The sequence below is a fragment of the Bolinopsis microptera genome, chromosome 3, assembly GCF_026151205.1.
Source record: "Bolinopsis microptera isolate Bmic1 chromosome 3, MBARI_Bmic_1.0, whole genome shotgun sequence".
Lineage (NCBI taxonomy): Eukaryota > Metazoa > Ctenophora > Tentaculata > Lobata > Bolinopsidae > Bolinopsis > Bolinopsis microptera.
In genome coordinates, this window is record NC_087074.1 from 4,337,358 (window position 1) to 4,351,026 (window position 13,669).

Genomic DNA, 13,669 nt, shown 5'->3' on the forward strand with positions numbered 1-13,669 from the left:
ATTTGAAAGCTCCAGGGCCGTCATGAGGGCCGACTAAATGCGAAAGCTGTAATGTGTAAGTGTAAGACTAGATAGCGCGAGCGGTCTTTAGTGCTACTGCTACTACAAGTACAGTTAACGTAGATTAAGTAGGGCACTTTAAGAGGATTTAGTTTTATATGTCGCCCTATAATTAATATAACTCGTATTAAGATATTGAAAAGCACTGATACTTTAAAAGTTAAACTCAATGATTGAAATCAAATAATGTAATTTTACTTTTGAAATTGAATACATCAAACTGCAAACAGATAATAAAGCATCGTCAAAATCTGGTCACTTCATGGAAAAATACTTAACATCATATAATCTCTTCCGTTTAACCCTATCTTTAGCTGCGATTCTTTTAATTGCATTAATTAAAACCTATCATTATCTAAAACAGTCAGTCTGAGTCTACATTCCCTCCAAAACATGCTTACATTTCATTCTAGCACTTGCCAGGGTTCACACTTAACCTTGGCAGTATGGCATTGTTCACTCTACTACTTGGCATTCTGCCAGAATTAGTAACTCTGTCACCTAAGGTCAGCAGCAACGAATAGCAGGGAGAGTGGGGTGGTGACCACAGTAAGGGTGGTGAATATTGCAGCTACAGTGAAGAGCATGGACTCCACTTCCATATCTGCAGCTATAACTCCAAATACTATGGGTCCAGCTAGAGAGCCAACTCCGTGAAGGAAACCAACCTGGGGGGAGTTAACAATGTGAAATATGTGCGGCAAACTGGGATTTAAGAATTGGGAATGATTACCATGGTTACCACCCAGACTTGAGACTCTAGAGGACAAGTATTCGAGTATTGTAAATCCAATTAAGCAATTGTAAATCTCGTAAATTTTCTTTGATATCATTTCGTGTCTTTATACATCAAGTAAATGATATCGATAGTTTGGATTTAAGACCACGCTGGTCACCTTTCTATCTAATTTACGGCACAGATCCTGTTTCATAGTAGCCATAAAGCAACTATTCAAATTTTCATTACATCACAGTAATTGTAATAAAATGAAAATACAGAAAATATGCCTGAACTTCTATCCTACCTTGGAATTGACGTAGTCCCTAACCGAGAAACTCTTCATTGCGGGGAGATGTATACTTTCGTAGTAGCTTGTCACAACTGAGTCTATCACCTCTTCCTAGAATAGAGTGGAATTGATAATTCGGATTGAAAAGGCATCAACAGACATGTACACAAGTCCTCTTTTGACAATCGTTAAAAAACAGTTACGGCTCCCTCCTTTCTTAGCTGGATATACCCCTGCGCGGAAATTAACAACCTCTCAACCATTTAATTCTTCAAATTGTTTGTTATGATTGAGCAAATTTATCAATGACCGAATGAAGGTGTCGACTTTTTAGACTCGAGGTTTTATAAGGAGAGCAAATTTTAACGGTTTAATAACCAATTTGTAAAAAATTATAAAAAAACATGAATACCTCTTCGTGTAACTCATAGTCATATTTAGAAAAAAAATCCCCAAATATGATAATGATGCTAAATTTTTAGTATAAAACGAATTAAAAAATAAATTATAATCACAAAAGGTGAGAAATTTCACTTCAAATATCGTCAACAATTAACTGTCAAGATTCAATAAAAATGTTCAATATAAAATAAAGTTCGTACCATCATAAATCTAAATGCTCCATTGATCTAGAAGTTTTCAGCGAGCTCCTCCTCTAGGGTAGGTTGAGGACATCCAGCATCCAGGATGGGTTGCAACCTTTCTGCCTCATCAGGACATCCAGCTTCCATCTCCCAGTTGGTGAGATCGTTGCTGTTCTTCGGGACAGGGTCTCCCTTCTCCCAGAACGGGTTACCGCACTGTGTAGCGTAAGCTTGAGCCACCGCACATTTAGGAGGCAGCTCCTCATTCTGCAGAAGTCCCTCGCACTCGTCGTAGACACAGCTGTCTATCCAACTGGCAGTGTCGTGCCCAGCTGTGATACAACCCTGGAACTTGGAGATGCTGAACACTCGCTCACACTCCGTCTTTACTTCTTGGTACCTCTCTCCGCACACCTCCTTAGACGTTCTTGTCTTCTGGTGCTTGGGACATCCCGTAGGATTGACCTGCCAGCTGTTTCCGAACACGTCTATGCTTTCGGTTGACTTGCCAAATCGGGTGATCTTTATATCATTCTCAGGTTGGCCGTCGTTGTTGCCACACATTCCACAAGTTTTGGTGTTCATGGGGGTCTGGATCTGAGCAGAGACGAAGCCATCCCAACGGACAACGATCTTGTCATGTTCGAAGGTTCCTGGTCCAGTCTTTCTGGTGTTGAGGACAGCTTTGAGAGTGAGCATTGCTCCGTCAAACAGGAGGATAAAGTCTCGGTTCTTTCCTTTTACACGGATCTTTTTATTTTTACGGTTCTTGGGGACAATCTTCTTTCCGCTTCTATTCACCAGCCATCCTCTCTGAAGCTCGATAATATCTTCATCTACGAAAACGGTGACAGACTCCAAACATGAACCCCCGGTCCTTCCACAGGGCCTCATTCTTCCGTACACGAACCACCTTGCAGAATCACAGTCCATAGCTAGGACATTATCACACAGTCCCATGTACGAATAGGCGTTCTTGTCGTACGTTAGAAAGTGGGGATCTCCGTATACCTGCGAAATTGAGATACGTCACATTAAAAGTTTGAGAAGCTAAATTAGCTTTCATTAAAAATTAGTCAAATGTGTAATATCATGCGAATCGCATGATAAAGGTTAGCCTGCTAAAAGAGGATAATTCCAGTTATAAGCTACAAGCTTACCGCACAAGTTGATCTGGGAGCATCCACAGAGGAGGAAGATGGTTCAGTGAATGGGATGACTGGTGCACCAGTGGTCACATTAGCAGGCGGAGGATGAGTGGTCACATTAGCAGGCGGAGGAGGAGTGGGTCCTTTGACTTCGACAGCAGCTAAAATTTTACTGACTTTAGTGGTCATGCAGTTCACAGCCTCGCAAGTATACTGTCCACCATCAGCAACAGATACGGACTTTATCAAGTAGTTACCATGTCCAACAATCTCCTCGTCTCGGTACCAGACAATTTGAGGCTCTGGGAATCCTATTGCATTACACTCGAGAACCAATTCATCACCATCTTCTAGTTCGAAAACTCCGAAAGTGAATTCCTCTTCCAGGATCTCTGGGTGTTCGATCTGGCCACATCTCCCTTTGTTCAAAACTTCTATTCCGAACTTTCCGTTCCTGCAGGCATCTACTTTCATCAAGCACTCGTTGAATTGTTCCTCACAATAGTTAGAGCAGACAAAGTCACTGACGAACATGTCCGCACTATCACAGTAATCAGGACACGCACAGGTATGTCCGTGTCCAGCAGCGTAGGTCCCGACACACATCATATCTCCAGGGCAGGTCACTCCCTCACACAGATCCAGTACTGTCAGGTAGGCATCCTGTTCATCACACCCGTATCTGTTGCAGGCTAGACAAGTGTACCAACCTTCATTAGGCTCGCCCACGTTGTCGATTTTCATGGAGTTGACGGTCGTCTGACTGACTTGTCCACCGCTGTATGCATTGAAGAATTCCAGGTTTGGTCGAGAGAGCTGATCTTTCCTAGTAAGGATAACTTGGGGAGTCATGGCGGACTTGGCTTCACAGTCAAAACGACCAGTTTCACCAGGACCAACAGTTATGTTAACGGGTGGAGAGGAGATGACCGGGGGTATTTTCAGCATTTCAGGGTCAATAGTGGGGCCAGCTTCTGTTCCTGTAGTGCGAAGCTGGGTAGTGAAGGCATCATCAGTAGTAGTCGGCGAACTGGAGTCTTCACGGCTGGTTACCAAGTTACCAGTGGTGAATCTGTCAGTTGTAGTTAACACTTCGTCCAGTGTAGGTCGCTCAGTTTCAACAACTCTGCTTGCAGGTGTGGAGACAGGACCGTAGGTCCAAGGAGGAGTGGAACCCAGCTCTGCAGTAGAACTAAAGTTAAGCTCATCAATATATGCACCACAAAGGGCGTTTTTTGCGTCTTCATCTATCAATCCGAACTTGGAGCAGATCTCGTAGTTCTCACAGAGATATTTCATTCCTGCGAAGGAGCAGGCTTGTTCTTGGTCATCACCGTAGTCGTCAGAGAGAGCAGAGACAGAGAGGGATAAAAGTAAAGCTATCACTCGGATAGTCATGTTAACGAGAATACTGGCAGCAGGAAAATTAACCGAGTTTACAACTGTCAAACAATCAATTCAGTCAGTCAAATGTAAGGTAGATTGTGCACTGTGCAGGAGGAACATATTAAATATAATAGCACGGCAGGAGGCCGTACTGCAGCCCCCTCGCCCTCTGCAGTTAGTCTGCGGCTGTTGGTCCGTCACCCAACCACGTGATTCATAATGATCCAATAACTGAGGTAAAATATTTCTGCTGTGTGTTGAATTTGCTCGAACGTTTCGCACATGGATATTATATCGTCCTAACTTCTCCTTAATTTTAAACATGTGTTATATTTTTTGATATAATGGATTATGGCAGAATATGCAGCTATTATAATTATATTTATATTTACAAATATATATATTATATGTAAATATATATAAATATATTAAATATGATTGCGCATCAGATCAAACGAATGATGACCACGATGAACGACGATGACCGACCTTTTAAAAATTAAACATTAAAATAAAATTATGCGATAAATGCATTTATAATTAAAACCATCTCCCAAATTTCTCGTAAGTTAATGGTTCCATATGTAATTCCTGATTTCCTCTAATATTTGTTGCAAAAAGCACCGTTTGTAAGGTTTGCAGATATTTTGTGCTCAAAATATTGAACATTGGGCAACATTTACATCATGTCATAAATTTTAGATATTTTCTATAATCTTGTTTAGGCCCATTTTGCTGATAAAAACCTTTTTTTCTCCCTATTTAAAATACTTATTAAACTTCAACACTTAAGATATTTACCAGTAACTGGCAGTTGATAATGATAGCGCAGTAGGAGAGGATGTACTTCCCAACGTAAGTATCAAGGTCGCTCATCAGGAAGAGTGATATGATGGTAGATAATGCCAAGTACAGGATTGACATCACCTGATAAGAGTGGCTGAGATAATGTTATACTGGTATGCATGTTAAGGCCTTTAAAATGAGGGCTTAACAAACATTTCGTGAACAATCAAAGACAAAACCCCAATATATCACGAATCCCGAAGTACCGCGGCTTTCCTTTCCCCAAACTCCGCGCTAAATCGCGAAATTACAGTACATTTATTAGTTCATGTTTAAAAAGTCTGAACGTTATGTTAAACCAGAAATGTGTTATTTTTAGAATTGTGTGAACAAAATTTTAAATTTCCTCCATAATCAGAGTCCCTCGAATTTAAAGCCGTTCAAATTTAATGTGTCAAATTTAACGCCGATAAATTGACGTGAACAACCTAACTATAAAACGAGGCATGGTACGCTTCTTATCGATAAGGAGTAGTTTAAAAACAATAACTTACCTTGTTGCAGATGTTGCAGTGAATAATAAAAGGTCTGGAGATACAGCAGACTGCAGTAGAGAGCACGACTCCCACTGTGTACAGAAAACAGCACCTGTCCAGGGTAAAGGCGGCAGAACGCTCCGAGATAGTTACCAGGAAGAAACAGTGAACACCTTGGCTGATAGCTGGGGTGTGATGTCTGATGAGACACGTTTTATTAGATCTCAGAGGAGAAAAGAACGCTGAGATACACGTTTTATTAGATCTCAGAGGAGAAAAGAACGCTGAGATACATGGCGTTTCGTTTGATTTTAGAGGATGAATTCTTAAGAAAATTGAGCAGGGCTGTTTGATCGTGCAAATCCACATCTCATTAATAAGTTTTAATAAGACAATATTTACATATTGAAGGATTAGACTCACCCACAGTTACAATGTAGATGATATTCATTAGAATGATGACCTGAGCGTCTGTATCAATTAGATTTTTACCAAAGCTCTCATTTTCCATGAGCAGATAGGGGTTATCTTTAACCAGATCGTTCTTTAACCTACAGGGTGGAATGAGGATTAACATCATTATAATAGACGATAGTGATATACTTTTATAGTGTGTCTCACATTTACTTAGTAAACTCCCTCTTTGGTGATGGAAACAGATTAATGTCTGCAAATTTAACGACAATCTGTTACCAAGACAACAATCTGTTACCTCTCATCGTTGAAATAGTTCTTAATGCTTTCTCTGTCACATAGTGAGTAACTTTTCTCGATGTCTTTGACAAATAAAGCCGGCATTGGCGAGTCATTCACACATAAGAACTGTGGATTTAAAGGAACTTGTTAAGCAATTACAGTGAATAATACAGAAGATAAATGCTCATCCTTTTTGCTACTTTTTAAAGCATTTACGAACTAAATGACGAATGGATTAAATCTTCCTAAATCTTCCTAAGTCTTCCTAAATCTTTCTAAAGATCTCTTTCTTAATATTAAAAAGCGTGGTACCCAGAGAATGAGAGGAGGAAAAAGTAGCAAGGATGCAGCCACAAGCAGGAGCCCTCTTCCACCCAGCGAGTTACTAAAATAGTAACATATCAGCATTCCTGATGTTAGATAACGGGTAGTGAAAATAAATAATGGGTAGTTTTATGATTCACAAATGTGGCATTAATCCATATATTTTACTGAGAACTTAGGTCCAAAATGGACGATATATTTGGAATATAAATCACCTCTATACATCATGATCCATGATTTCAGCTGTAAATGTGTAAATGTGTAAATGTGTAAATGTGTAAATGTGTAAATGTGTAAATGTGTAAATGTGTAAAACCCTACCTAAAGTAGCGGAAGCCGCTTGAGAGATATCAATTATCATAATATTGGGAGGAGCGGAGAAGTGGTTTTGTGAAATGACAGCAAAGCTAGCCAGCTGGGAGAAGAAGCAGGATATGGAGAGGAGAGTGAGGAGCAGACTCCACACCACATACACCAGGAGATCTGAAGGAGTAGGGTGGGGTTAGGGAGATTGGGGTACCTTTGTTTTTATGATGATTTATTTTCTAGTACTTTAAAATAGATCAAGTTAGTCAGTTTAACTTTCAAGTCGATTTGAATATTCGGGTAAAACCGTTGAAACCATTGAAACCAAAGCGTTTAAGTTATGCCTAGAACTACGAATCAAAACAAATAAATTTCGCGTGTTTCTAAAATATCGATATACATAAATCAATCAGTAATAAATTCAAGAACTATAAATCATGTCAAATAATCTTTAAAATTGGAATTTATTTCGGTATCCAAAAGTTTAATTCTGCCATCCAAACTTAAGCAGGTTGGAAGCTTCCCAGACCTTGCATTCGCTACTCTGCGGAAAAGGATCCCGCCAGTCACTTAACCTAACAGAATTAGGAAAACCATCATTTTCCATGATCAGCGCAGTCTCAGTGTTCCAACTGTCAGATATACGATCGTAGCAGAAGCTGGCTACAAGCTGCCTCATGTTATCTTTAAATTGCTTCTGGTGGACGTCTGATATGGTGGTCTTCTCCATGAACGGTCCATAATAGCCATACCCAAACAGGGCTTCAGTGTCCCACCCGTGAATGGTGCTCCAAGGGGTCCCGCACTTGATTTCGTTCGGTCTGCTCTTTATGTAGAGCCGGTACGCATCAATGTTCCGGTTCGAGTTCATAGTCTTTACCAGCATATTGTTCAGGCAAGTTGTCCGGACGTCCGTGGTCAAAGTGTCAAAGAAGATCTGAGGCCACCAGTCAGAAGAAACTCGGCGGTAATCATAAGCCATCATGATTGAGCGAAGAAGATTATACTTGTTCAAACGAATGTCCGGGCGTTCTGATTGGAATTTATCTATTTTTTGTCCGAGAAGATCTTTTGCTTCTTGCCATGAAGCAACTTTGTTGGTGTCGTAGTCAATAGCGTTAGCTCCTGTCTCCTGTGCTGTGTTTCCTATAATAACCTTTACATTCTGTTTTCTACGCATATAGGCTAATTTAAAGGGTACGGATTGCACAATGACATTGTCCAAAACATTGTAGTCCATGCTCTCTCCTTTCTCTCCGTCAGCATAAGGGAAATCATAGAAGCCCCACCCTCTATTGAGATCTCTATTTCTTATCAGGTCAAGGACTGGTTTACTCTTCAGGCAACGACGTCTTCCCCCTGCAGATCCTTGTGTGCAGCCAACTTTTTTAGCAAAATCTTCTCTTTTCTCATATGCCGACTGTGGGTTGGCTTTCCAAAGGGGAGGAGCAGACAGAGATATAGCTTTATGGAAGAGGCCATCCGCTTTCTCAGATCCAAGTAAGCCTAAAACTACTGTTCCGCCTGAACTTTCTCCTAGAATGGTTACTGAGTTGAGGTCCCCACCGAAGTTGACTATGTTTTCTTGAACCCATTGCAGTGCAGTTATGGCATCACCAATCCCGAAATTACCAAAATTTCCAGGATTCTCAGGATCATCCCATATGTCTGGCGATGAGAAGAAGCCGAAGACCTCTAACCTATAGTTTATATTCACGGTTACAACTCGAAGGTCGTCCGTAAATTCTGTGTCAGGAGCATAACCAGGATAATCAGAGTAACCTGTCTTCAAAGAACCCCCGTGTATCCAGACCAGAACAGGGAGTGAAGCATTAGGTTCCAGACTGGGTGACCGGACTGTCAGATACAGGCAATCCTCTACTCCGACAACTTGCTCGGGGTAGTCATCGTCATAGGCATTAACACACTTTATTGGATTAGTAGTTCTCGTTTCCTTGGTGGCATCATATACACGCCCTGGTACACAGTGCTCCCTGGAGATTGGTTTGGAGTGGGTCCACCGCAGATCCCCAACTGGAGGCTCAGCGTAGGGCATCTGATGGAACTCATAGATCTTCCTACCCCCAATCTTAACTACACTCCCGTTCACTCTCTCACAACTTGTTCCAACAGTCACTACGTCTGAACACAAAGAGGGTGCAACAAGCAGAACTAAAATCGTGATATGGTCCACCAAGTTCATCATTAGGAGTTCTGATTTGTGAGCTGTCAATCTGTTAGGAGTCGAGCTTATAATATCTCATAAGTGTTCACAGGTGTCATAAATCTGCTGAGATTCTGTAATTAACAACTCGTCCGGTGGACACGTGACCACAGTACTAACGTTACCTAATTAACCTAAATATTATTATTATTATTAGTTGTTATAAATTATTCAGTAACGCTGTTTACATTTGCTAAAGTTTTTTTTAAGCTGAGCAAGTAAAGGTTAAGCGAGAGAAGGTGAGATAATTATATTATCAGATACAACTGATGGTAATCAACAAATGATAAATTATCGTAGATTTCAACCTTGAAAGGGCTCCATGAATAGAGCGAAATCAGCCTCACGATTACATCTGGCCATCTGCCGACTACCAGTGGAAATTACAGAACAATTTTAATTTAGAGTAGTCTTTAATAAGGTCAATAGAGTAATCAGGGAGGGGCAATGAACGTCAGTCGGTAACTTCAACTGTAAACTTTTCTGCCCTTTCATTTCTGATCCAAGACCACCTTCACAGAAATTAGTGTCAATTGCGAAATGGAACTTTAAGAGATGAGAAATCACGGACCGTGACTGGAATTCGGACAAAGGAATCATATTAAAGTAGGTCTGAGGTTGAGATCAGAGATGGTATTACCACTAGTAACGTCATACTCAGAAGAAATCAAAGTTATCCAGCTGTGGCAATCCCAATTTCAGTTGTAATTTATTGCATTAAATCAAGTTAAATGAATTTAATAGTAAATTTAAAAGTCAAACTCAGATCGGACGAAGAATACCGGGAATACCGGGAATCGACGTTACATGTTTCTCAGTTTTACTGTTTCAAAATTTTACGTCGAACAATTAAACTTTAACACTTTTGAGGTGTTAAAGTTAAATTGTTTACACGTCATTTTTTCATAGCAAGAAAACAGCCCATGAAAATAACAGTAACACTTCACCAATATGAATGTCCTAAGTCATATTAACAACTTTATCCAAGCGACACTGATTACTGGGGTAAGCTCACTTTCACGGTACCAACAAACAAATCAAGCAACAACGCTGAAAAGTACCGCTCCGAGGTGATGTGCTGTACTCAAAGATATTTGATTAATGAAAAGGGTGACCCATAAATGTTAGGACGGAAACTTAAACCGTGGTAAATATAAGAAACACGGGAGAGTCCTTCGCTTGTTGCTGTTATCCAATGATGGCTTTGTACGCTCTATGAAAACTAATGACACACAAAAAGCTCAATTAATATGGAGCTGGCGACAGATTGTATAGATTATGTATTATACCTAAGATAAAGGAAGCTAGCATTGCCGTACTATGAAACAAAACGAGCTGCCCAGATGTCGTCTGAGAGGAGAAATAAACGGGCAATTTTTAGATTTGTGACTATAAATAATCATAGTTCACATGAGTTTCAAGCCGACATAATAATATGATGATACTAAGTTTTCATGTGAACTGTGCCGTGAATTATACGCGAGATATTGCAAGTTCTTTGATTAAATGAAGGCAGATTGCCGATTGTTCTAGAAATCATGTCAAACAGAAGACCGTGCCTCAGCCAATAACCTAACTATGTCTGAGCTTCGGAAGTCTGAAAACAGCTTAAACAGGAACTGTGGTCTAAAACAAATCAACCTATAAAATAGCCTATACATATCTGGTTGCTTTTTTTGAGTAGGTCAGGTAATGGCCCCTCTCTTATAAATATAAAGTACGATAATTGCACATGGCTGTCTTGCGCAACACAACTTTTAAAACGGTTCGGCATTCAAGATGTCTATTTGGCATAAACATATTGATATTTACACAATATCGACTATCAATCCATCACAAATTTGCACAGTTGTGACCCAGTGAACAGAGTTACAGTGCACATAATATGCGATCTCATACGCACGTGAACGCCTGCAGTAGCAGCAAAGTGGTTGCACCCGGTGACAAGCCACAAGCAAATTGTGATTATACTGCTTTATATATTGCTTTTTAAATGTCTTACGCGACGGTTCTGCTGGCATATTTAGTCAAATACTGCAATGGGTAGTTACTTAGTTAGCTTCAAGTATCAATTTTCATTACATTATATTCACGCTAAACTTTCTAACTTCTTAACTTACGATATAGTGACGGTCGAGGTAACCTTCCTCTGTAAAATATAATAAAGGTGTGTGATGACACTTTCTAGTAATTGTTATAGAAAATAATTCAAAAAACTAATATGAAATCCACTACTGAAGAAGGGAAACTTCTGGATATATTTGAAGTCACACGTGTCGGAGATGACCAACACCAACCACTTGATGTGTCATGGGAATTTGAATGATAGAAGTCTATAAAGGAGACAGCAGGTACAAGTCTATTATAATCCGCGACACTTTGGAACCATTGACCGTAAAATTGCGGAGTTTAACGAACATTGGATGCGGGTTGGGCTATAATTAGATCTTAGAATTGCAGGAATAGTGGGAGTGGCAGGTAAAAAGGTGCAATTCTGTGCGGTAATGGCGGGAATAAGAAAACATTTCATTATTCCTACCACTTAACACCTGTTGGGTTCATCATAGAAAACGTTATCGCTTATTATAATCTAACTATAGCCATAATTACACCTTCATATTATTACGATAATCACAAATAGTTGCATAGAAAACATCCAATTCATCACATACAGTCTGAACGTTATGGTTTCTATTAAATGGTATAAAGTCTAAGCCCATGTGCAGACACTATGATATGATCAGCTCTCACGTGATTGTTGCTCTAACGTAGCTGTATCTCAGTGAAAGAACCTAATAATGATATAGTCGGCTGCTTTCACAGGTCCCGCCCTCGATAATAGCGCAGAGTTTGTGGTATTTATATCCGAAATAGCACAACGAGTTTAAGGTTTATGTTGGGTCTACTGTTCGATTAAAAATATTACAAAATATACAAATACGACAACCAGCCATGAACAGAACAGACCGCGCACCCAAATGTAGTTCCCTCTGGGACCCCATTCTTCCTAAAATTGCCAAATCCTTAAAGTCCAGACCATCTGGCATTTCCTTCTCAACCTCAACAGAAGACTAAATTTTTATTGACATTGTACTGTAATTTTCACTTTCCCACCCACACCTCCCCCACCCTCCATCCCTGACACCACTCAATCACATATAAGCATTGTCCACCCGTACCCCATCACATTCAGCTGACGACGATTAACACATGTTTATTGAAAGCTTCTACAAGTTAAATCATCGTATCTCTTATAATTATATGTTTATAACCCAACTCCACTCAGTATTACAAAATACTTCGCATGAAGACATTATGCATTTTTTATAGTAATTTTGACGAGGAAAAAATGAGATAAAATGTCAAAGGAAAAAAAAAAATGTTATAGTAATTTTGACGAGGAAAAAATGAGATAAAATGTCAAAGGAAAAGAATGAACACCGTCATCAATTATCATTCTTTACAGGATTTCCGTCTGATTGATTACTGATAAGGTAGGATCATGGATGTTTGCCTAAATAGCAATCCAAAACATAACAATTATTAGCCACAAAGAAATATTGCTTCTTCCGACAGTCGATATCTAGAAAGTAGAAAGCTATTATCACAAAGACGAGATATCGGTCGAACAAAGTCGATACATACGACTTTTAATCAAATTATATCTGATGAAATGACGATCAATATTATTGCGATCCACCCAAATGGTCTCGTGCCAATACAGAGTCTCTACAACCCTGTCCCTCCGACGCGACATGTAGGGTAATATGCTCATATTATCATGCAGTTATACTCATACTACTTAAATGTAATCATACTGTTAAAAAGTATTCATTATTTATGCACCAAGTGCCAACAAGAAGCAGGCCTTACCCCAAGACAACTGCCAAATGTAAGCACATTTCACTTGTGCTCAAGATGAGACCACAGCTCGTTTAATAACCACAAAACTATAGAGGTGGAGTGAACATAATATCAGTTGGTTCCTTACAGCAATATCACAGCATACCCTCCCACGAAGAATGTATCAATACTAATAATCCCAGTTAGTTACGGGACTGGTTTTTTTTCGGTATAGTAGAGAGAGTTCATAATTCCAGTACGATAATATAATGCGTGTTTTCGAATATAATAGGCGGGTTTATACTTTTGCATTTCAACTGCGATAGTGAAGTCCCGGCCGTAGGCACGGGTTATACAGTACACAGTACACTAGTAGATTAATAAGGTGAGTGGCACTGGCATTGGACTGACAGTCATATTATGATAGTCTTACTTCCTAAACCATTTAAATAGAAGTAAGATTACCAAAATCTTACTTTAAAAATGATCTGATTGGCAGATACTAGATAGTATATAAGTGTCTGCGCAGTAAACTTACTTCCTAAATCATCTAAATAGAAGTAAGATTACCAAACTCTTACTATAAAAATGATCTGATTGGCAGATAGTATAAAAGTGACAGTAAACTTACTTCCGTTGAAGGGAATGAGAGATAAGACAACTGATAAGACAGCAAGAGCTGAAGTGCTCAAACACAGCAGTCTCCCTGTGTTGTGTCTCTCTGCTCGGTGTTTACAGTACGCACCCAGGAAGGACAGTAACACCT

The 13,669-nt window shown here is 39.7% G+C and overlaps 3 protein-coding genes across 5 annotated transcripts in view; 1 reads left to right on the plus strand and 2 right to left on the minus strand.

Annotated features, from left to right (window-relative positions):
* LOC134812866 (uncharacterized) overlaps positions 1-13,669 on the plus strand; it is a 912,489-nt gene that overhangs the window by 49,585 nt on the left and 849,235 nt on the right. The gene's annotated exons all lie outside the window — the stretch shown is intronic.
* Positions 212-13,669, minus strand: part of LOC134812863 (uncharacterized) — a 40,118-nt gene continuing 26,660 nt past the window's right edge. Inside the window, exons 5-14 of one of the 3 annotated variants that reach the window (XM_063820449.1) lie at positions 13,535-13,667; positions 6,852-7,013; positions 6,519-6,616; positions 6,223-6,332; positions 5,934-6,061; positions 5,529-5,695; positions 4,990-5,115; positions 1,673-2,665; positions 1,086-1,181; positions 212-728 (exon numbers count right to left, since the gene is read on the minus strand). In XM_063820449.1, the coding sequence (XP_063676519.1) occupies positions 1,700-2,665; positions 4,990-5,115; positions 5,529-5,695; positions 5,934-6,061; positions 6,223-6,332; positions 6,519-6,616; positions 6,852-7,013; positions 13,535-13,667 (1,890 nt within the window). In that variant the 3' untranslated portion in view covers positions 212-728; positions 1,086-1,181; positions 1,673-1,699. Of the gene's footprint in view, positions 729-1,085; positions 1,182-1,446; positions 2,666-2,814; positions 4,343-4,989; positions 5,116-5,528; positions 5,696-5,933; positions 6,062-6,222; positions 6,333-6,518; positions 6,617-6,851; positions 7,014-13,534; positions 13,668-13,669 lie in introns of those variants that run through there. The other 2 variants (XM_063820448.1, XM_063820447.1) reach the window with 2 other exon arrangements.
* On the minus strand, positions 7,239-9,111 carry LOC134812867 (carboxylesterase 1E-like). Its single transcript, XM_063820453.1, has one exon. It carries the CDS (start codon positions 9,040-9,042, stop codon positions 7,321-7,323), a length of 1,722 nt encoding a protein of 573 aa, XP_063676523.1. The 5' UTR covers positions 9,043-9,111; the 3' UTR covers positions 7,239-7,320.

Excerpts from the sequence above, each read along its gene's own strand:
- LOC134812867 (XM_063820453.1), bottom strand. The coding sequence starts at position 9,042 with ATGATGAACTTGGTGGACCATATCACGATTTTAGTTCTGCTTGTTGCA.